Source organism: Osmerus eperlanus, chromosome 8, assembly GCF_963692335.1.
Source record: "Osmerus eperlanus chromosome 8, fOsmEpe2.1, whole genome shotgun sequence".
In the NCBI taxonomy this organism is placed as follows: Eukaryota; Metazoa; Chordata; class Actinopteri; order Osmeriformes; family Osmeridae; genus Osmerus; species Osmerus eperlanus.
In genome coordinates this window covers 16,895,901-16,919,717 of record NC_085025.1, presented here as the reverse complement: position 1 = coordinate 16,919,717, position 23,817 = coordinate 16,895,901, and the positions used below count along the sequence as shown (strand labels likewise).

General features: G+C 46.9%; 2 protein-coding genes across 2 annotated transcripts; both read right to left on the bottom strand.

The window, feature by feature from the left end:
* Positions 1-146: 146 nt before the first annotated feature.
* On the bottom strand, positions 147-7,549 carry xkr5a (XK related 5a). Its single transcript, XM_062468360.1, has 7 exons — positions 7,314-7,549; positions 6,245-6,428; positions 5,215-5,399; positions 4,754-4,966; positions 3,888-4,057; positions 3,534-3,645; positions 147-2,119 (listed from the first exon to the last, which is right to left on the bottom strand). Exons 1-7 carry the CDS (start codon positions 7,408-7,410, stop codon positions 1,170-1,172), a joined length of 1,911 nt encoding a protein of 636 aa, XP_062324344.1. The 5' UTR covers positions 7,411-7,549; the 3' UTR covers positions 147-1,169.
* A 2,018-nt stretch (positions 7,550-9,567) lies between these two features.
* Positions 9,568-21,764, bottom strand: prdm1c (PR domain containing 1c, with ZNF domain). The gene is made up of 7 exons (XM_062468148.1): positions 21,761-21,764; positions 21,042-21,379; positions 19,015-19,134; positions 16,835-17,090; positions 13,138-14,162; positions 12,849-12,977; positions 9,568-11,859 (listed from the first exon to the last, which is right to left on the bottom strand). Exons 1-7 carry the CDS (start codon positions 21,762-21,764, stop codon positions 11,287-11,289), a joined length of 2,445 nt encoding a protein of 814 aa, XP_062324132.1. The 3' UTR covers positions 9,568-11,286.
* Between the last annotated feature and the right edge of the window lie 2,053 nt (positions 21,765-23,817).

The window sequence follows — 23,817 nt, the reverse complement described above, 5'->3', positions numbered from 1 at the left end:
ATGACCCGAAGATAACACAAGGGTTAAGCAAAGAATTATATTTTGACAAAATGTGTGTGTTTACTGAGTAAGAGACAAAAGTTTAGTTCACCTGTTTCACATTGAGGATACATTTATAGTTAATTAAACTAGAAAATATGTTTGATTTAAAACACACCAATAAGACATTTATTGCTCATTAAGCCACCCGTGGCTATTACCTACAGATACATGGTAAAATAGGCAAGCACCTGAGGGGAAACTATGAAAACCAGCATCATTTCAATGTTTTCTTTGTGTGGATGTTATTGTCGTTCACACATTTTCTCAATCAAATGTAACAGGACCCTGAACAGAGATAAAAACACATAACATTGTCACCAAATGTTAGAGAACCAACTCCTTAACCCTTGTGCTGCCTTCGGGTCACATGACCCAAAGGTTCATAACGAACCATCGTTGTGTTTACCCAATTTTACCCAATACAAAAACAAATAAAAATAATTTTCTTTTAACCATCGCAATGTGGGGGGTCTGAGACAGCCCAACGGTTAAAAGAAAATGCTTCACTTTGTTTTGGTATGCGGTAAAGTTGTCGCAATACGACGGTGGGTCACAATGACTGATGGGTCAGAATGACCCGAAGATAACACAAGGGTTAATTTAACTCACACTCACATGTGAACATATTTGAAGACAAAACAAGTGCCTGAGATGTTTCTTCTTTTTTACAGAATTATAATGAAAAACAGTATTTTTTGTAAATGTTCCGACAAAGAATAAAAAACATTTTTTTGCAACATAAGTAACTTAAAAAAAATGAATTAGCTCTTAGTGTTGAATATTTACTGAGTCATATAATCAACTTCCCAAAGGCAAAATGTGTCATATAAAATGAGACACCAGTAACACTTCAACATCAAACAGTTTTGTCAGCTTGAACCAGCAGCCCTGTTTCAAAGCAATGCCTGCCAGTGAGAATGTTCTTCTTTGGGGTTAGGGAGGTATTCTTAAATGAGAATAAAAAAAAACACACTAGGAAATGTTACATTAGATACTTGTGCTTTTAAGAAGCCAACAAACTCTGGCTTGAGCTTAAATGTCAATGCAGATGGATTGCAGCTGTAGTCCCCCTTCCTTGCTCATCCTCCATTTAAGATGTGGACCACAATTAATCTAGTCATGGATGACTAAAAATTGTCTTCTTCATTACGGCGTGACAGTATCAGCTGCCTCCTGGGGCCTGTGAGGTGGGGCACGCTGGAATCCTGCGTTCCAGAGTCCAGTTTGGGGGTGGAGGTGTAGCGAGGCCCCACCCTCCCCATCAACCCCCGGACATTCCTGTGCAATGCAGGGTCGCTGGGGACAGAGTTGAGGCCTGAGGAGGAATGCTCCCCCAGGCCGCCTGGCTCTCTGTCCAGGCGGGGGTTACTGGCGCTGCTTGGGGACTGGGGGTCGGCACTGAAGTATAACGTGGAGCTGGACTCGGTGGGGCAGAAGTAGGGCTCTGGGCTGTCTCCAAACACCGACTTCCCCTCGGGAGAGCTGCGTTTGAAGTCGGACACGGGCGACTCCAGTGGGCTTTCCATCTCCAGGCTGTCATCCTCTTCCTCCTGGGCCTCATTGGACGTGGGCTCGCTGATGCTCTGGAATTCCTCCTTGCAGTCGGAGATGGGTGCCAGGCCCTTCCCCATCGACTCGGAGGTGGAAACCCCGTCGCAACTGCCCCCGGCCACAGTGGTTGCCCCCCCATCTTTGCTCTTCAGCTCTGGGTTATACTCCTCTATGTCCAACATGGCATCCACCCCGCCAGCACCGTACACCCGGTTGATCTTCCCCACGTCTCCTGTTTTCAGCGCCAGCCGGATCAGGAGCCAGTGGTGGTGGTAGCACGGGCACGAGTCATTGGGCCTGGCACCGCAACTCCCAGGGTGCTCCACCAGCGAGCCGGCCACCCCGGACAGGGAGAAGCTGCCGTGGTTGTGCAGGGAGGCGGCGGGGAGACTCTTGTCCCCTAGGGATAGCGAGGACTCGTCCCTCTCCAGACAGGTGCTGCCCATGTGGCTGTGGTCGAGGCCCTGGGAGATCTCGGTGGACTTCGGGTGGAGGAAGCGGTAGTACAGTACCAGAGAAGTGGTGCCTGGAACGAAGGCATAAAAGGAAGTGAGACTTGCATATCTAACTGACTACGGTTTCAGAAGATAAATATGGGTGACAGTGAAAAGTGAGCTTTATCTTAGTGAATTTGGACAAAAGATGCGCAGATATCGTACGGTATGCAGCCAATACAAATGCAGACTAAGTACATTCACAAAGCATAGCACATACAGAGAGCTTGTTATACAGAGTAGCGTGTTGGGTGCAAGAGAAGAAATGCCTTAGGGGCCACAAAGCAGTTATTCCACAGCCATGAACTGATCATGAACAGTTCACAAAATGCATACAAAGGCAACAGCCTATTTCTTTTGGCTCTCTAATAGCTCTGAGTACACTCTTTGATCTTCCTCTTCTGTAATCTATTACCAAGCCTCCAGCCAGTGTTTCCCACACAGACTAATTTGTAGCGGTGCGCCACAGAATCAACACCGGCCGCCACATATTGCGTTTTGTTATAAATCTTTTTTTTTCTTAAATGCCATTTAAAACATGCAGCATATTCGTTCAGCTACATTTCCTTTCCCTGCTCTCCCTCCGTCTCTCTGTCACTCACGCGTCTCTCACACACACACACACACACAACGTCAGCACACGTTAGCAACAACGCACAGATCCGCCGTTCTAGACAGACAGCGATAACAGCGAGCCTTCAGTATTAGTACCGTAGCTAAAGGTCTAGGAAAGTTGAGGCTACTTTTCACTAGGTAGCCTATCTACGAACATGTCTTAATCTGCTAGACAAGTGGGTTTCCCTTCCTTCTTTTGGTGAGCAGTCTCACAAGCCCTACTTACCCGGCGTCATGGAGCCGACCAGCTAAATAGTTATTTAGCACTAGCGTTGCAACCTGCATATATGCAGAAATTGTTTACAATATTTTCAGACTTCAACCAGTGCTGCTCAAGCAGAAAGACAGGGTCAGAGAGAGAAAGAGATAGATTCATTAGGCATTGAAGAAAGAGTAGGAGAGGAGGACAGCATCCAACATGCTGCTGTGAAAGAGCCAGCTGAAGCAACAGGGGAGGTGGACAAACATATGAAGAAACAGACAGGTAAGGAAGCAGGTCTCAGGACAAGGGAACTCATTTCTATTCTTTGCTTTCTGGCAGATAGGACTTGAATGGGGTGTGAATTTTGTATAGGATGTTAAATGTATGGATTTTGGGTTGGGCGTGGGAATTTTGTGAAGGTGTGAATCATTTTTGATTAATATTTAATATAATAAAGTTTTGTGTAACAAATTATTAACAAAGGAATGATTTTGACCCCCCCTGCCAGACACGGGCCGACCGACCCCCACAAATTGCTTTCTAATCTGTGGGAAACACTGCTTCAGCATAACCTGGGGCTTTTGGCTGGTAGTATCACAGAGCCCAGATGCACTGTGACTCACACTTACCCAACAGGAAGCTGCACAGCACAGCTGTGGGGAGGGTCAAGCTATCCCACGATGCCTCACTGAGGAAGTCAGAGGCAGCCAGCAGAAGAGTGGCGTTCTCCAGCAGCATGACCTAGGAGGGACAGAGGTCACAGCATTACGTACACAGAACAGGGACTGACACAGTGGATGAAGTCAGCGACTGCAGAGTCAGGAGACAACTGGGGGACACTGCTGTGTACGTGAATTGTAGGTCACAGAAAAATGCAGCAACAAACACAGAGGGGGAAAAAATGGGATAATGATGGACACGGAGACATTAATCACGCTAAAACAAGCTCTTGTGGGCCTTGTTCCAGCGGACCACAAACGCACCACATAGAATCCGGCCATGCGGAACCGCGAGGGTCCGTCTTTGACGTTGAGAAAGAGGAAGATGTGGACCAACCCCAGGGCACTGTTGAACAGACGCCAGCACCAAGGGCCTGTACAGATGTCTGGTTGCTGGGAGACCAGCCAGAAGGAGGCGGTGAGCCAGTGGAAGCCTGAAGGACAGATTAGAGATCTGAGTTACATCAGTTTGTGGGACATGAAGGAGAAGACAGCTGTCTCCTTGTAGAGTTAATTGTGATGAACATGCCACACACTGTTTTGTACTGCTGTGTTTATTTAATTTATTTATTGTTTGTGTTTATGGTACTGACCTGAGCAAAACAAATGTTCCTTTGTGGACGATAAAGAACATCTATTTATCTATGCCAAGAGAAGCTGCCTGGAAAAACCCATTGCCTCATTAGCAGTGCCGGTCCTTCCTACAGGCGACATAGGTGGAGTCAGGTGGCTGAGCCGTTAGGGAATTGGGCTAGTAATCCGAAGGTTGCTGGTTCGATTCCTGGCCGTGCCAAATGACGTTGTGTCCTTGGGCAAGGCACTTCACCCTACTTGCCTCGGGGGGAATGTCCCTGTACTTACTGTAAGTCGCTCTGGATAAGAGCGTCTGCTAAATGACTAAATGTAAATGTAAATGACATAGGCAGCATAGGGCGGCATGAAAAAGGGGGCGGCTTCCCGAGTGCATACAATTTTCAAACGAGTGTGTCGAGACAAACCTTGCCTAGGGCGCCAAATGTGCTATGACCGGCACTGCTCATTAGACCCAATTGACTAGGACTGTTGCTCAAATTCCAATGATTTTTTACTTAATCCTCCCAAACTTGGCATAATTGGAAGCTCTCTCTCACCTGCCACGCCAAGGACCCACCAGTTGAAGACCCGGGCAAAGAACATGAGGCTGGCCACCCTGGCGCCGAGCATGCCGCCCCTCCACAGCAGCTGGCACAGCAGGGCGGCAGGGGGCATGGCCAGGTGGCCCGGTCGGATCAGACAGCACGCCCGGCTGTACAGCACCACGGCCCAGGACAGAGACAGCAGGCACAGTCCACAGCACATGGCCACTGAGGGGAGGAAGAAGAGAGAGACGGAGAGAGAGCGATAGATAGATAGAGAGAGGGATATAAAGAGAGGGAGAGACAGAGCAGGAGAGAAAGAGAGAGAGTGGGAGAGACCATAGAAAGAAAACCCCTTTAAAGAGTATGGACCCAACCCTAGTCATATTTCCATTCTATTCTATTGAGTTCCATATGATCATATATAGTCCAAACTTTCTCCCACCCTCCCCAGCCTTACCTAGCGGCTGTCTTACCTGGAGACATGAAGCCAACATCTGTGGCCACCAGGATATACATCTGTAGCAGGGTCTGCGGGAGGGTGAGCAAGAGCGCCTCCAACAAGCGGAGGGCAGAAACATCAGCCTGCTGCATCACTGCGGCGCCAAGTTCCCCAGCCGAGCCCTGCATGTACCACACTGACAACATACAGTCCCATAACCTGCCACAAGAGAGAGACAAACACCAGAAGACTGAGATATAAAGCTTTAAAGGGATGATTGATTGCAAAACCGATTTTACCTTGTCATAGTTGAAAAATTATAATTGGTGTGTAAAATAGACATACAGTGAACCTCAAAGTCCATTTAAACCTCTTTCATATCAAAATTTCACTTCTCACTACTATTTTGAAACTGCAACTTGCAAACGCTAGCTTTTGAAACAGTGCAACTTGTGACGTCACAAGTTGCAGCATCAACTTTGTCACACCCCAAAATTTACATTTACCCGCACTCTGGTTTTCTGGTCCAGGAACATAAACGGAGGTCGCATAGATCTCAGACACTTTTTTAGCTAGCTGCGCCTGCTCTGTACTTCCACAGGAATTACAAATAAGAAAGTTAATACGTTTTCAAGATATGGTGTAGGCTGTATCGGGAATCCTGACACTTTTCACCATCTTCCCAAAGAACAAGACACTAGATGTTTTGATTTGCAAGGAATTCAAGAACAGCTATATAGCGAAAACACCTAGATTGTAGGCATGTAAACTAGTTTAGTTTGCTAACGCAAGAGCATAGGTAGAATGTGTGATGATTTAGCCTAGTTTATTGGCAATGGGGCTAACGTTATTTCATGTTCCTGACTGTGTTTCATTCAAATGGGAAAATTTCACTGGATGTATCAGGGGGCATAGAACAGCACCCGGGCCATTTTCAGCCCAACCAATGTTACATACCCTATTTGGAGACCTTAAGGAACAGTGTGAAATACCCCCAAAAAACAGTCAATCACCCCTTTAACAACACATAAAGTCTGGCCGGTTGAGATCCATCCGGGTGTCACCTTTTGAAGATTCCCAAGTGCAGTATATGCATGACTGACAGGAAGCATGTCCTCTCATCACCGTCGTCGTGGTACCACTTCAAGCTTAGCAACTGGGCGGCGGTCCCTGGCAACAGCAGTCCTAGGGTGAGGCCTGCCCACTGCATGTCCTCGTTCCATAGGTAAAAGCCTATACAGTACATCACTGTGGTAACCCACACACATGCACAAACACACACACTTTCATTATCCTCATATCTGAAAATTCTTTGCATCATTTGAAAAAAGTAGGCAATGGTGTGTTGTAGTAATTTCTAAAATAGGAAATACATTATTATTTTAATTGGATTTTGTATTTAAGAATTGACAACATTTATATGGTTTGTGGAGAACATTCACAGGAGAGTAGCCTACACTAGCTATTGGACATACTGGTTCGTTTCCTTTGTCGTGATCCCTATTACCGACTCCATCAGTGGAGCCTTTGCGGTAGGGTATTTTTATCCTGTTGAAAGGCATCCGTGTCGAGGACAAAAGTGGCTTCACCCGCACCCATTCACCTCGTCTCTCGTGTCCTGCCCGTGTCATTGATCTGCTTACTCATGAATCTCACGAGCACCCCTGAACGCACTGCACGTCCGTTTCCAGGACAACGGCAGAGGGATGGGTGCCCCATCGAGCGCTGAATGACAGATGCTCAAGACAATGCTTGGGTAGACCATATGACAAACAGTTTTGGAGGACTGTTTGGAGTGTCATTTACATCCTAGCTACTTCTAATATCTACAGTAACAGTGTATGTCCACAATATATCACATAACCGTATTTGGCTCTATGTCTGGATCATTTGCAGGCAATATACATCAAAGTATGGCATAAGGGATGCACAAGGTTAGTACTAGAGTAGATGATAGAAGCGCACCACGATCTGTCACAGAAGCCAGTCTAGCTAGCTCGCCAAACCCGAAAGTAGATGCATTACAATCGGACACAAAAGCAATACTGTGCAATTCAGTGTTGGGTGGAATGAGTTAATGTAATCTCACTACGTTAACGTTAGCTAGCCTAGCATTCATTCAGATCCACTTACGCGCGCTTCTTTCGGCAACGATAACCAGCGCCGACGCACCAAAGAGGATTGCCTGGCACCACGCTATCCAACACCCGGTCCGAGCTGCCGAGGGCATCGTACGGGCGAGCGGCCCAGCGGCTATCAAGATACGCTGATGTGTAAGTCAAATTCAACCGGGATCATTTTTATTGCCATCCTTGACCCTGGCAGATCCGTTAGCTACCTTCTTTTGGCTTCTGCCTGCCTCCTGTCAAAATATCTGACGTCACTGTACGGTTTTAAAGCGGTAGCGTTCCAGTTGAAAGTGTACTGTACTATCCTGATGGTCACCTTGGCTTTCGCACCATCGATTTCTTCATCACGATCCAAACTTTCCTGAATATCACTTCTGTTGTTTTAATGTTGTGTTGGCTATGTAATAATAAACTGGTTTTACCATAGCCCATAGTTTTGCAGGTACCTTTTGACAAAAATAGTATTTCTTTCTTGAACCTGTAGGAGGGACCTTTGCTGACCAAAGGTCTTTGTCTTATTAAACAGAAAAAAATAAACTACAGCGTCCACATGTGTATGAAGAGAGAGGATAATGACATGGAAGGTACTGTGACCTAAAGACTTATCACCCCAACTACTGTATTTGGTCACAGCTTTGAATCCTATCTTGTTTCCTTTGTTCTGAAAGATGGAGGGATGAAAGGAGGGAGGATGAAGGAGTAGGATTGGAGGATTAGCCTTCCCTATTATTGAGAAGCCCTTCTCTTCGTTACATTGAAATTGTGTTGCCCATTGTTATGCAGCACTCTGTTCTATTGGTCTATGAGTGTATGTGTGTGTCTGTTTATGAAAATGGGTGTATTACCCTCATAATTGTGTGTCATTCTATTCATTTGTTGGTGACACATTTCATGGAAGCCCCACACCACTATTGAATACATAGTTACGTGAGTATGAATGACATCCAAACTTTTTTCCCTGCACATCCTCAGGATAATGATTAATACAAATAACTCACATTGCTAAGTAGTCTTTATCAAAAGTGAATTTCCTAGAATGTTTTAATAATAATACTGTGTGTGGGTGTGTGCGTCCATGTGTGTGTGTTGACATTCCCCAAAAAGGTGAAAGCTCCCACAGTGCCAAATGCAGTCTGATACACAACCCTGGAGACCACAGGACAACGCAGTCTCACATCAGCACAAAAACATTATATTACAGTTTTTCCCCATTGCTTTGGCTCATTTCACGAAACAGAAATGACATTCTCAAAACAACACGTGCAAACTTCCAAACCACTGGGCACTTGTTCACAAACGATTGGAATTTTTCATTCCTTTAATTAAATTGCAATTGTATTAGCACATCCTCGTAAATGACAAGTGTAATTGCCTACAGTTTGCACAAATTTCAAATGATTTAGCACATCTTTGAAATGGTTAAGTACAATTGCCTTCAGTTAGGCCAATTACCAATTAAATATATCTTGCTGGTCTAAACTGACTGTTGTTTCTCAGTCAAGTGGTTATTCGCTGCAAAACATATTGGCATAATATCCTTGTGTACATCGTCACCTGCACAATAGTTCACTCCACTGTCAAAATCTTTCAGGCACATAATACCATGAAAAACATCATGGTATATACTGTAATATGGATCTCTTGGATCAACTGGTTACAGTCATTGTCAGGTGCAACTAGAACTTTACTAAACAAGGGGACACATCCGATCACCAATCACACAGTAAGTTTAGTTTGCTGACAGGAGCTATCCAGGAGTATAAATGCTTCCATCAAATATATAGAGCTTGTCCCAGGCCAGCTCGGGGTCAACATCACCATGTGTGCTGCCATTTCAGAGAATAGTGTAGTCACCCACATTCCCAGTCTTGGCCCATACAATACCCAGAAGCACCTGGTGTTCTTGGACCACCTGCACTCCGATCTTATCCCTCTACATGAGAGGGGTTTGGTAGGGCCTCACTTGCTTTCATTTGTCATTGTGTGGGACAATGTAAGCTTCCACCGTGGCCCACTCATCAGGGTTCACTGCCCATCCAAGAATGCTTATGGTGCTCATCACCTTACTCCCCATTCCTCATGTAGGTGGGTGGGTCTATGAGCATTGGGCTCAAAACCAGAGGTCCCTGCTCCAGGCAATGGATGCTGCTTGTGATCATGTCACAGCAGATCAGTGTAGGGGATGGTTGCGGCATGCACAATGATTCTACCCCTGTTGCATCGCAAGGGAGAACATCAGATGTGATGTCGATGAAATCTGTGGCCAGACAGACAGGAGCGTGAGGATGAGCAGGAAAGTGAGGACGACAACTAGTGAAACTCCAGCTTTGCTTTACTTTCTTACTGTATGTGTTGGTAGTGTAGGTTATACATAATGTTAGTTTTGATGTGCTTATTGTATGACATTATATTGTGCTGTAAACATTTCATTTTACAGTAACCACAATGTATGGCAATTACTGTAACAATTTCCAAAGCAGTGTGAGTGCAATATGTGATGTGAAACCTTGTAGGCTACTCTTGAATTACTGTAATATTTTTTCTGTTTGATACACATTTACATTTTATATTTATTCATTTAGCAGATGCTTTTATCCAAAGCGACTTCCAAGAGAGAACTTTACAAAAGTGCATAAGGTCAATGATCATAAACAATGAGGTAGCCCCAAAAACATTGTGGGTAGCCAAAACATGAAGCATACATTGTGAAAAGCAAATATGTGCCAATGGGAAGAAACATAGTTCTTGAAGGTGGAGGTGGGGAGGTGATTCCACCATTGGGCGGCCAGACAGGAGAAGAGCTTGGGTTGGGAGCGGGCGCTCTTGAGAGGTGGGACCACCAGACGGTTGTCAGAAAAAGACCGTAGGTGGCGGGTGGGGGTGCAAGGCTGGAGGAGAGACTTGATGTAGTCGGGTGCAATCCCGTTCACCACTCGGAAGGTCAGTACCAGGGTCTTGAATCTGATACCGGCCGTGATTGGAAGCCAGTGGAGGGAGATGAGGAGCGGGGTAACATGGAAGCGTCTGGGTAGATTGAAGACACATAGTATTCTGGAAAGAAAACATCTACTACAGTAACTGTAGCACAGTGCACATGAGGGATATTTTTAAGGTCCACTGCCATACTGACAAAACATCTAATCATTTTGACCTGCAGTGTTTACACAATGCCAAAGGGACTTTTCATTTTGGGGGCACTGACTATTTCTATGAGAAAAGGATTTAGTTTTGACTGATGAGTTGTCTGTTTTAGGAGAAAGATGACCCTTTGCAGGTGTGCCATGGTGTTTTGCTGAACCATCTAGGTTATTTTGGCAAATGTATTTAAAGCTTTGAGAATGTCCTCTTTTTTCTCGAGAGATGGGCCAAAGCAATCGAGAAGGAACTTTTCATTTTGGGGGCACTGACTATTTATATGAGAAAATGATTTGGTTTTGAAGCATGAGTTAACTGTTTTGGGTGAGATATGACCTTTTGAAGGTGATCTATGTATTTGTGCTGAACCATATTGGCTATTTTACCAGATGCACTTAGAGCTTTGAGAATGTCATTTCTGTTTCAAGAATTGAGCCAAAGCAATGGAGAAAAACTGTAACACATTCGCAAAGATAAATATAAAGTAAGGCACATAATTTTTTATGCACTAAAATCACATCTCTCCAGTTACTCCACATGGGAATTAAATACAAATAGATATTAGGAAACTTAGTAAACCCTGTTCAAAATATTGGACCTCCCAGTCCACAGTTCACCTGCTGTGGATTCCTTAAATTACAACAAAATGGCATAATAAATTAGGGTAAGGGATATGTATGATTAATATGCATAGACACATTTATGTTATTGGGTTCGGGTTCTTGTTGCAAAGGCCCACTCCTTAACATTGTCCAGAGATGAGAGGGCTCTAAAGGAGGTGTTCTTCAAATAGGTCAGCTAACTCCCAGAGATTACAGATGATGGGTGACATGAGCAGTATTTCACACCTCTGAGCTACAGCCTTTCTCTTGTTTGATGTTGGTCGGATCATGAGGTAGAGTGCCGCTGTGATGCAGCCTGAGGACCAACGATTTCCTCGCTACTTCGTAGCCGTTATGTTCTAAAGACAGCGTCTCGCCAGTGCAGCCCTGGTGGCTGGAGGTCACCAGCTCCGTTTCCCGAATCAGAGTGCCGATGCTCCCCTTCTCAATCTCTGCTTCGACCGCCATAGTCTCCAGGCGCTCCGCGGCCTCGCTCAGGTCGAACCTGTCGATCTCTGCATTGACGCGGTGGAGCTCTTCCTGCAAGAGGCCATGGGGAAGGTTTGAGGAGGGGGCCGGGGCTGGACAGAAGCCCTGGAGATGTACCTGGAGACTGCAGCGGTGGAGGTAGGAGCGGTAGCAGTGCTGGCAGTGGTGAGGGCGCTCCCCACTGTGGAGGCGTTTGTGGAGCTTCAGATGGACAAACTGGGTGAAGCGTGCCGGACACAGCTTGCACAGGTAGGGCCTCTCCCCAGAGTGGAGTCGCTGGTGGGTCTTGAGATTGCTGGTGCTGCTGAAACGCTTGTGGCACACCTGAAGATGGAGGGATTCAGGGTGAGGCGAAAAAACACCATTGTGTTTTTTCTTGGTATTGGTGAGGTGTACAGTAGAGCTGGTGGCTATCCGACCTAAAGAGCAATGGGACCTGTTGGAACGCAATGTGTGGGCCAGGTTTGGATAAAATTGAGAACTTATGTTGTATGGTTTGGTCACGTGTTTAGTGAAAATATTGTGTAAAAATTATGTAAAAATTCTGGACCTTCTGTCTGTGTGTCAAACTCAGTGTTTCAGCCCCAATTAACTGCATCAGGTTCGATTTGGGTTTGGACATAAAAATCTAATGACTGTCAGGGTTGGTTGCAACTCCCTTCAACGCGAATCGGATTATGTCAGAAATATGCATCTTGAGCTGCTTTTTAGGAGTTGAGGGTTTACAAGGGTAAAGCAAGACTAACCCTAGCCAGATCAAATACATGTATTCCTTTTTTTAGGCCCATTACACACATAACACCTAGCCTGACGTTGTCATACTCATAATTCTAGTCAGAATATGAGTCTGATACCACTGTGTTGGGCTGTGAGTATGGGGCGTGTTTCAACTGAACCCGGAAAAAAATGCCTCTTCACTCAATTGGATAGACCTACATCCAATCAGAGCAACGTAGTATGTTGGTTGGTTACGTTACTGTTGATCATCTGTCCATCATCGTATAAAGCCCGCCCTGACAATTTGATTGGTCGGAACAGCTCTTGTTCGGACATAGTTTTTTCCCAACCGAGCGACCCCAGACCCAACCTCCCGGCCAAATTTTTTTGTGGGTGGGCTAAGTTTGGCTGGCACCCAAGCTACATAACACCCACTCCTTGCGAAAAAATTCTAAATGCATTAATGCACTGATGCAGTATTAGAGTAGACCAACTTCTCTACTGAAGTGATCTCTTAGGGAACAACAAAGGATACTGGTCCAGTAAATGGATATGCTAATGGACATGCAAAGCATGGATCAGTAGTGTCCCTTTACCTGGCACTCATGTGGCTTCTCTCCAGTGTGAACCAGGAAATGTTTCTGCAGGTGAGCCAGCTGAGTGAAGTCCTTACTGCAGGTCTGACATCGGAAGGGGCGCTCGCCACTATGCACGCGCAGGTGCACCTGGAGATGGTAACAAGAAGGAAAAGATGGAGAGAGATGAGGGGAAATAGAGATGAAGAGGGACATGGTTACCCCTAGTTGCGTTTTCTATCTGCCATCAACATAAGTTGTCGTCGTACGGAAACCCTGATGGAAGGCACCGGGAATATGGTGAGCTGACCTTGAGGTTTGACAGCTGCCCGAAGATCTTGCCACAGATGTTGCACTCGTACCGGATCTTTCCATTCTGCCTGCTGAGGGGATAGGGGAGGGTCTTGTATCCGATGACCCGCCCTCGCTTGACCTTGCGGAGATCTACTGCCCCCCCAGCTAGATGGCCGGACCTCAGAATAGCAGAGGTGGACTTGGAGGGCAGGCGGACTGAGACAGCCAAGCCCATCGCAGGTGAACCTCCGCTGGGTGTGAGAGGGGACGATACATCCCTGAGGGAGGTGGCCACGGATGAGGCACCGGAGGTAGTTGGAGGAGAGAGATCCTCGTAAGGGAAGGATGGGGAATGCTTCAGGTCCCTGTAGCTGTCCTCTATCCTAACAAGTGGGTTTCTGAGGTAGATATTAGTTGAAGTTGTGAAGTCTTCGAAATCTTTGCCTCTATTTGTCAGAGTGCAAGTGCTGCCTTTGTTGCTAGTGGTCAATGCTACAGGAAGTGCCAGGGGTGTATGCTCACTGGCTGGGGGAGGGGGGAAATGCAGATAACCTTCAAAAGAAAGTAAGGGATGTGGAAGATGGGATTGAAGTCTATCACTGAAGAAGGAGTATGGTTGAGGTAGGATGTTGTTGAGGCTTTGTGGGTAGGGAGGAATGAGGTAGGGTGCATGCCGTAGACCTGTGTTTGATTGACCAGACAGAGAGGACTCTGGGTAATGTTTGCCCATGGCAAGAGAACCCAGGTTATGCTTGACAGGGAAGTGGATATGGGGTGCTACAGGACCACTTGCTGGTCTACTGGGGGTTGAAGGGCCACAGTATCTGACAGGTTTGTAGCTGGGATGATCGAGGAGGTCGACGCAGGGGTGGATGGGGTAGACCACCTGAGGACACAGAGGGAAGACAGGGTGCCGGGATGGGGGGCTGGTGGGCCTTAGGGGGCTGGAGGTGGGATGATGCTTGGTGGGCTCCTTCCTGAGGATTTCCGACACACTGTATCCTCTCTTCTCTGAGGTCTTTTCCTGACTCCCACTCTGCCCTGCAGAACAAATCACAAGACAGACACGTATATTCAACTCTCAAGTCAATAGTTCTCCTGGGAAAGGAAACATTCTGGTCTTCATACACAAACTGAGTATCAACTGAACTTGCTGTGTAGGATTACCTGGTCGTATCTACTCTCGCTTAGTCATCGGTGTCATACCAGTACAAGTGACACATTTATAGGTATATGCCATTCCTGTGCAATCTAGTACCACAGAAACATCAGACACTCATATCAGTCTACGATCACACACTGCTACACACATACACTGCACTGCTGTTAGTCTGACATTACCCCTGTGGCTTTCACCACACATACAGACACACACACACACACACACACTCAAGGGAGAACTCCAGTATAACCAGTAATTGTGTCAGTGAGATGAAAAGGACAACTAAGAATGTATGTCTGTCTACTATATCTGTGTCAGTGCACATCCACATTTGCAGATGGTCTCATAAAGAGTCACTGGCTGGGCCCTGTGAAAGCTGACACTCCGGGTAAAACAATAGGGTCCAGATCAAGAGACAAGATAAGACTGAGGCTGCAAGAGAGGCCTGCAAGTTACAGAAAGCAGACCAACCAGCAAGCTAATGGGGGTTTGCGACATCCGTCAAAAGCACTGTGCATACGTGTAGGACTGGGGCACAGATATACACAGACACAGACACACATAAATATATACATACAGACACACCCTTGTTTGTGGTGTGTGCCACATGTGCCTCCCTACCCCACCACTACCCCCTATCCTGATATCCTAAGAAGTGAGCTCTCGGCAAACAAACAGCCGACACTCAAAGAGATATTAATCTGTCAGCGGGTCGTCTCTTCAGGAAGTTCAAGTAGTCACTGGAGCACATCCTCCCCCTCTTCCTCTTCAAGACACAAATATAGGAGTTGTGCCAGAGAGCTGTCATCACGTCAACCAAGCTGAGTTGCTTCACTCTTAGGGCCCTATCTTGCACCCAGCGCAATTGACTAGTTACACCGACACATGTCTCATTCCTATTTTGCACCCGACGCACAGCGGACTTTTCCTTCCACAGACGCACGTTGGTAATTTAGGGAATGGACTTGCGCTCCCGGGGGCGGTTCAGCGAAAAGAGGAGGCGTGTTCCGGCGCAAACGTGGTGCTATTTTGCAGTTTCAGAAAAGATATCCGCCACAGACCAGGAAAAATGTAGTTTAAAGTCAGTGGCGCTTTATTCAGATGCTATTTTAAGGGCGAATGCTTGGCCCGTGCGCACTGCTGGCAAGGCCAGGGTCTTCTTCCTGCGAAGCTGTGTTACATTGTTTTGATTTATTGTATGGCTGTGTTACATTTCTTTCATGTCAATGATTAAAAAGATTTTCATGAGAAATCTCTATGTATGTGAACTTGATTTGTAACAATTGTGGCAATTTCCTCCCACACCTGTTTAACCGAAGCTAATTTGGGTGGGTTTCTTCTCCCTTCCCCATACACTGTCACTTCTCTGTCTTTTACGGCCCTGACGAGAACGTCGGTCTCCTCGGCTGTGAACCGCTCCTGGCGTGCGCCTGGCAAATCCTCCATTATAATAGCATGGAACAAGCGCGCCTGATTTTAAAGGGAATGTGAGATGATGCTCTGATTGGTTTATTGCATGTTACAACCAAACCACACCTATGAGTAATGTAGCTACTCCAAAACAACCCCTTTTAGATTCAACCCGCCGGTATAATAGCAACAGCGCCCCAGTTCCGCCCACAAAGTTACTTGCGTTTCGCGTTTGATACTTGCGTTTAAGATCGTTAGAGTAGGGCCCTTAGTGTGTTTTTATAGTTTGTAGGTAAGCATTCATGTAAATGTATTTTTCACAGCCATGCAAAGTATTGTAATGAATTTTGGTGTTTCAAAACCCATCGACACTGTATGACTATTTTTAGCCTGTGTTCTTCTCCTCTCTCTCACCAACCGTCTCTGGAGGAGGGCATCCCTCTCTGAATTGCTCCTCCCAAGGTTTCTTTCATTTTTTCTCCTGTTGAGAGTTTTTCTGGGAGTTTTTCCTTGTCTTCCTTGAGGGTTAAGGTTGGTTGAGGGGCAGTTCTATGGGCGTATGTGAAGCCCTCTGTGACATGCTTGCGTGTAAAAAGGGCTATACAAATAAATTTGATTTGATTTGATGAAGATGGACTGGCATGAATATAGCTTCTGAAAAGTAGAAACAGAACAACTATAATTGGTTTCACTGTACATGAACACTACACCTGAAGAAAAAGCAAAATGTTTGCTTTGACTGGTACTGTAGATCCCCTCTCTTTTCTATTCTTTGCTTTTTCTTTGTCCCTGCCAAGACCCTGTGGGCATTACTTTTTATTTGTAAAACTCCCACGCAAAGAGTGTGTCAGACGGCATGCGCTTTGACCAAATATTCCATTCCTCAGATCCACACAAACCCGAGGGATCACACCTGGGATCATTATCAAATCAAAGGGGCGTGGAATTTATGATATATAAAAAACAGTAAAGAGTATCACATAATTGGATTGCTTGGGTTCTCCCCTGTAATACAGACACCATACAGAAGAGACTCATTGAGGGTTTGACTCAAAAATATGGGATTGGATTTGTTCGGACTGGATCCAAACTACAACGTCCCACACAAACATATACACTCACACACACACATTCTTCTTACCCATCCTCTCCGTCACCAGCCGTCCTGGGGGTGGAAGGCAGTTGAGGCGTTGTGCAAACTCTGGGCAGTACCACACCAGCAGCTCCTGGCCTGGGCACACGGGCTGTACGGTGTAGAAGTAGATGGCCATGCCAGTCTGGCATGCTGCCAGGTTCTGCTCTTCCGGACGACACGCTGGGTTGACATACCGCATCCAGTTGCTCCTGTCCTCATCCAAGCCGTCCAGGATGTGATGCAATCGGCCTTCGGAGAAAACCTGGAGGGCGAGAATTGGAAAGGAAGTTTCAATGACTACACTCACTCCCTGTTCATCCCTTTTTACTCTTAACGTAAGACATACTTTTCTATTCACAATGTTTGTTTTTTGTGATTTTCCTGAAACGGTGCAGGTTTTTTTGGGTGCGATTGTCTCCTGGAAAGAGGACATTGCAGCTTGCCCAGTGATAATTCACAACTGAGCATGCTGACAGCACTCTGATTCCTGATAGAACTTTCTACATCCACCTCATTGCCTTACTGTAGTTGGTACATGAATCAGAGTGGTGACAATTAACCTTCTAGAACAACAAACTAGAGGCTCAATTGATGTCTACTGACTAAATTGATGTCAATAAACTTAATGAGAGCCTTTCATAGGTCATATAATAAATGTATTTCCTTAGATCATTTAGTTTTTCTTTTAAATTCTTTCCTGTCTCCCTTGGAGATATCGTAATCATGAGTAGGTTCAGTCATGACTAAAGGGCCATAGGTTGTTTAGACACATGCCAGCACTTGAGCGATGCCACAATGACTCAAGCCCTTTAGTCACAGTTTGGTCTTGGGCAGTGCTGTAGTGGTAACAATTGAGGTGGGTAAACTATGAATTTTATAATTTATTTATTTACAGGGTCGTCAAGCCCCCCCCCCCACGCATTGACCGGACCGTGAGACACACGCATTTCAGCCCCTTCACAGAGGCTTGACAACCCTGTTTATTTATTCATTTTTACGTTTCATTAGGCCTATTTGGATGGAACCAGTAAGGTTGGCTTGTATCTGCATCATCGTAATTAAAAGAACGTTAATAATAGTAGGCTAGCCGTTTGTCCCTGTCTTAATGCGATGTTGTGCAAACCAAAACAACGTTTACAAACGTGAATTGATCACTCTGTACTTGAGGCCTTTTACGGGCAACTGTGGGAGTGGGAGCACTCGATGGTCTCTTCAAAAATCGCCTGATATCCATGGCTAATTAATCCATTCCGAACAGGTAAACTAATCCACAACGTGTGTGTACATAGCCTACTTCGTGGATCCTGATTGGTGTCGCCGCCGCAGCCGCAACGCATTGATTGGAGGGTCACAGACCCTACAGCGCAGATGAAATGATTCAGACTACAGCGTTTATATGTTAAACAATATGAAATTTAGTCTTTGGTGTTTTAAAATTACACCAAATTTATTTCGGATTATTCCAACGGCAGAATACGAGGAGCAGGGAACTTAGATGTGCGTAAACGCGCATAAACGCTATTTAGAGGTGGATAAACGCAATTTCTGCAATTTAGAGGTGGATAAACGCTATTTCCGAATTTCGGGAGGTGCGTAAACGGCGTTTACGTGCCTTTAGCCCCCACCAAATCCCTGGTCTTGGGTCCATGCCATTTTTGTTTCAATGTTATAAGTTATGTTATATGTATCAGCGCCTACCACAAGAATTTCAATGCCCAGTGTGTCCTTGTTTGATCTGTGCAAATGACCAATGAAAGACTCTCTACAATATCGTGTCATCACTTATGTTTGCAAGATCAAGTTGTCACCTGCTGGCTCAAAGCCACTTCCTTGCTTAGTCAGTATGAGAGACAGTGCACACGGGAGTGTGTGTATGTGTGTGCATGTGTTGATGTGTGTGTGTTTGTTTGCCCGTGTGTGTTTACCGGCAGCGAGACAATGGCACCACCGGGAGAAGCAGAGAAAAGGAGCTGCCGCAACAATGAAACCAAACATCCGTGTGTTTGTGTGAGTGTGTATGTGGGTATAAAGGCAACACACATGGAAAGTACACCAACCAAAATTAACCAACAAATGCCTTTGCTCTCACAGACATCATACAGGATGTCAGAACACAACTGTCCGCCCGCCCCTCCCTCGACACCCAGTTAAAGATAGAATGTGGCTACATGCTCCCATTGACTTACCCTCCAAAAGTACTTCCTGTTTGCATTCTTGGGGACCGTTTCATTGGTGTAGCTCTGCCCAACCAGGGGGCCGAATCGTGTCCCCTTTGGAATAAGCTCAATGCTGGTCACTCCAAGCACCTGTCCAACACACAGAAAGAGATGTCTCAGACACAAAACCATGGAGTCATTCAGAGAATCTGGCATAAATGAGGACAGCCATGTGCAAACCTCAGATTAGATTGATGTGATTCTGTAGTAACCAGTCGTACGTTTCAAGGAGTTAGATTAAGATCAAAATTGGTTTACGTGAACAAGCCACAAACTAATTAAAAAACAACTGCATGGTCACAGGGAAACCATACTGTATGTCAGTGGAATTCAAGAAAATAGATCAATCACCCTTATCTTGACACATACAACTGAATAAGAGAGTGGTGTAGTTGCATCAGAAGTATGGAAAAACCTCTGGCACATGACAACCTTTCGATGTCTCCAAAACGGATTTAGCTAGGTAGCCTTGCTCTCATAATGAATATTTCATAAACTAATCCAACGGGTTGTCCCTCAAGCACAGAGCGCTATTAAAGTTTTACCGTGACTCTTGTTCTCGCACCTGCAGGCGTGAAACTTAGCCCCTGTCTTAGGCTTCCGAAACAGGGGAGGAGGGAGGATACGGTGTCAGACACACCCTGAGCCATCAACAGCACCTTCAGGTCTGTCAAAGGAAATCCAAGTCATTGTAATGCTATGTTGTCTCGCCTTTGAAATGGCCGATACTGTACAGTAGGGATGTACTGCAACCAAATGGTAGAGTGTATATCAGACCTGGTACTGTACTGTAGGGATATACCGTATGCTACAATTTGCAACAGAACTGGGTAAATACATCCATTGCTCGAAAGGTTGTCAAAATAGTTCTGTGTTTTGATTTGCTTTCCAGTGCTTTCTACTGGAAAAGATTCTTTGCGAGCGCAACAAGCATTTGACTGTATTTGCAACACTTTGTATCATCCTGTGCCGTAGACTTTAGTCGCTAGACTGTGATGAAATGCATTGTTATTGTTTCTTTAGGAGCAAAAAATATCACACACATCACACAAGCGCCGGCACTAAGAGACTCAGACACAGATTAACAAACGCACACACACCCACACACCCACACACACACACACACACACACACACACACACAAAGGCCCAGTCTTCGACTGTAACTAATGGCAATCGTCTTCTTATATTGACAGGAACAAAGAGTCTCCCAAGGCCCTCAACCCAAACATACTTTGATACTTCCCTATCTCAGTCCGCCCTCCCCCCTCCCCCACATCCTCCTCTGTTAAACATCAACCACCTAGTACTTTCACGTCGACCCCCCCCGCCCTGCTCCGACCTACACTCCTACTGTAACAAACGGAGGGTTATTTACGACCACAAACCCTGAGGTGCATCCACGTGTCTCAGTTTTCACGGTTTTAATGGCGTGCTGTGGACAATGGGGGCCAGGAATCCTGGGCAGCTACTAATCATGTGACCTCAGGCTGTGTTCTGAGGGCCCAGGCCATTGTCCGGCCCGTCTCCAAGACGCGCTCAGCAGAGAGAGGAGAGGAAAGGCTGAGTTTAGACAACAACTTGTCGACCGTTTCCTCCTCCAGAGGAAGGATGGGGGGGGGGGGGGAGTGAGGGAATGACGGACGCTGATTTGGACACAAACACCCCTCCTGCATGTCCTGCCATCCTGGCATGAAAACAAGAAGAGAGACGTACGCGGTGTTGGGGAGTGCAACGACGCATGTATGTAAGGCATGAACACACACACCTACAGTATAGAAGGCACAAACACACACACACAAGTACAGAAGGCACAAACACACACACTTGTACATAAGGCATGCACACATATACACACAGATCCACATTAAAATACACACATGCACATTCTCACATAAACATACACACAGCCACACAGTCTCAAATACAAACATGCTCTGGACTTTAGTCACAGGAACAGCCATCTTCAGGATAGGGCGTGGTTTGTGTCATACGTACTTCTGTGGACTCGGGACATCGCTTGAAGGCCAAGTTCCTCGGTAGAGACCTCTCTGCTTGGGTCCTGTCCTTGTCCCCCTCGGGGTCACTGTCCAACAGCTGGTCCTTCACCGTGTACGTGCACCTCTCCTCGAACTTGGCCTCGCTCCATGCCGTCATATCCACGTCCCACTCGACTGTCGTTGCCGCGGTGGCGAGGACGACCCCTAGGGTGCTGGGCGACCCCTCTGAGATGAGCATGGCTGTGTCGTGCTGGGAGGCAGAGGCCTGCAAAGAGAGAGAGAGACAGAGACACAGGCAAAGACAGAGAGAGTGGAAGATAAGAATGTAAAATATTACTTAGGTGTGCATCAGGGCTGAGGAACATAGAGAAACCATCGTGTAGTTGTCTCTGTTGTAGTTTAGTTCTCCTGTTCCATTTAGTCTCATTACCTATTTCGGCCCCTGTCTTTATCTCATATCTACCCCCAATACCCCCTCCCCACCATGCCTTATCAACATTGTAGCAGAAAAGACAGAAACACAATCCTCAAGCATCACAAATAACCAGATGAAGCAAAGAGAGAAAGCTTTGTCTTGAAAATGAGCTAAATATGGAAATGCCAGGTGTAAGACTGAAGAAAGGTGCGGGAGGTTTGGGGTGAGGAGGGTGGGGTGGGGGAGTCCTTCCTAACTTTCCCACAACCGGACAAACAAACTTCAAAGCCAGTCGCCCTGACCCATCGTCCCTTCTCCCCGTTCAAACAACCACCCCCCACACCACTTCCATTTCACGGGGCCCAAACATCCTGAGGGTGCCCAGGAGGCGACCCCCGTCTGGAGATGGAGGTTCCTGTCACGCAACCAGGAGCAGTCGCACTTTCACAAGGAAACTAGGGCTTCCAGTGAAGCCAGACTTCCTCTGAGCTGAACTGGGACCTGGCACCCTGTTCCAGTCATCCTCTCTGTTACTCCCTCCCTTGCTCTTTCTCCATCTCTCGTTCTTTATTGGGGGTGCTCACGCCTTCGGCGAGCACAACCATTGTTCTCTCACATATATATTATTATTATTATTATTTATTTTCCCACCCCTAAGGATCTGTCAATATTTAGACTACATAGACAACGTTGATGTCAAAAGTTCCGTCTTGCTAGCGATTGAGTTGCTTGTATTTTTATTTACGTTCCGTTGCATGGGATGCCGTCAAGCTGAAGAAGGAGGCCTATCGGACTTTATTGGGAGGCAAAAACCCGGGCATTGGGAGGAGTTCGGGAGGCCATGGAGAATGACTTCCGAACGACTTCGAAAAGGTTCTGGACCACCATCCGGCGACTCAGGAGGGGGAAGCAGTGCACTGTCAACACTGTATATGGTGGGGATGGTGCGCTGATGTCCTCGACGGGGGACGTCCTGGATCGGTGGAAGGAATACTTCGAAGACCTCCTTAATTCCACCAACATGCTTTCCGACGTGGAGGCAGAGTCTGGGGACATCGGGGGGGGGCCTTTTATCTCTGGGGCTGAGGTCGCCGAGGTGGTTGAAAAGCTCCGCGGTGGCAGGGCCCCTGGGGTGGATGAGGTCTGCCCGGAGTTCCTTAAGGCTCTGGATGTTGTAGGGCTGTCTTGGTTGACACGACTCTGCAATATCGCGTGGACATCGGGGACAGTGCCTCTGGACTGGCAGACCGGGTTGGTGGTTCCCCTCTTTAAAAAGGGGGACCAGAGGGTGTGCTCCAACTTTAGGGGATCACACTCCTCAGCCTCCCTGGGAAAGTCTATTCAGGGGTCCTGGAGAGGAGGGTCCGTCGGATTGTCGAACCTCGGATTTAGGAGGAGCAATGTGGTTTTCGTCCTGGCCGTGGAACAGTGGACCAGCTCTATACCCTCGGCAGAGTCCTGGAGGGTACATGGGAGTTCGCCCAACCAGTATACACATGTTTTGTGGATTTGGAAAAGGCTGTCCGGTCCCTGTACGACCGGTGCCAGAGTTTGGTCCGCATTGCCGGTAGTAAGTCAAACTTGTTCCCGGTGAGGGTTGGACTCCGCCAGGGCTGCCCTTTGTCACCGATTCTGTTCGTAATATATATGTACAGAATTTCTAGGCGTAGCCAGGGCGTTGAGGGGGTCCGGTTTGGTGACCTCAGGATTGGGTCGCTGCTTTTTGCAGATGATGTGGTCCTGTTGGCTTCATTGGGCCGCGACATTGAGCTCTAACTGGAGCGGTTCGCAACCGAATGCGAAGCGGCTGGGATGCGAATCAGCACCTCCAAATCTGAGGCCATGGTTGTCAACCGGAAAAGGGTGGAGTGCAATCTCCGGGTCGGGGAGGAGATCTTGACCCAAGCGGAGGAGTTCAAGTATCTCGGGGTCTTGTTCACGAGTGAGGGAAGAATGGAGCTATTTACCAGTCGATCTACGTTCCTACCCTCACCTATGGTCACAAACTGTGGGTAGTGACCGAAAGAACGAGATCGCAAATACAAGCGGCCGAAATGAGCTTTCTCCGCAGGGTGTCCGGGCTCTCCCTTAGAGATAGGGTGAGAAGCTTGGTCATCCGGGAGGGGCTCAGAGTAGAACTGCTGCTCCTCCGCGTCGAGAGGAGCCAGTTGAGGTGGCTCGGGCATCTGATAAGGATGCCTCCTGGACGCCTCCCTGGTGAGGTGTTCTGGGCACGTCCCACTGGGAAGAGGCCCCGAGGAAGACCCAGGACATGCTGGAGGGACTATGTCTCTCGGCTGGCCTGGGAACGCCTCGGGGTCCCCCAGGAAGAGCTGGTGGAAGTGACCAGGGAGAAGGA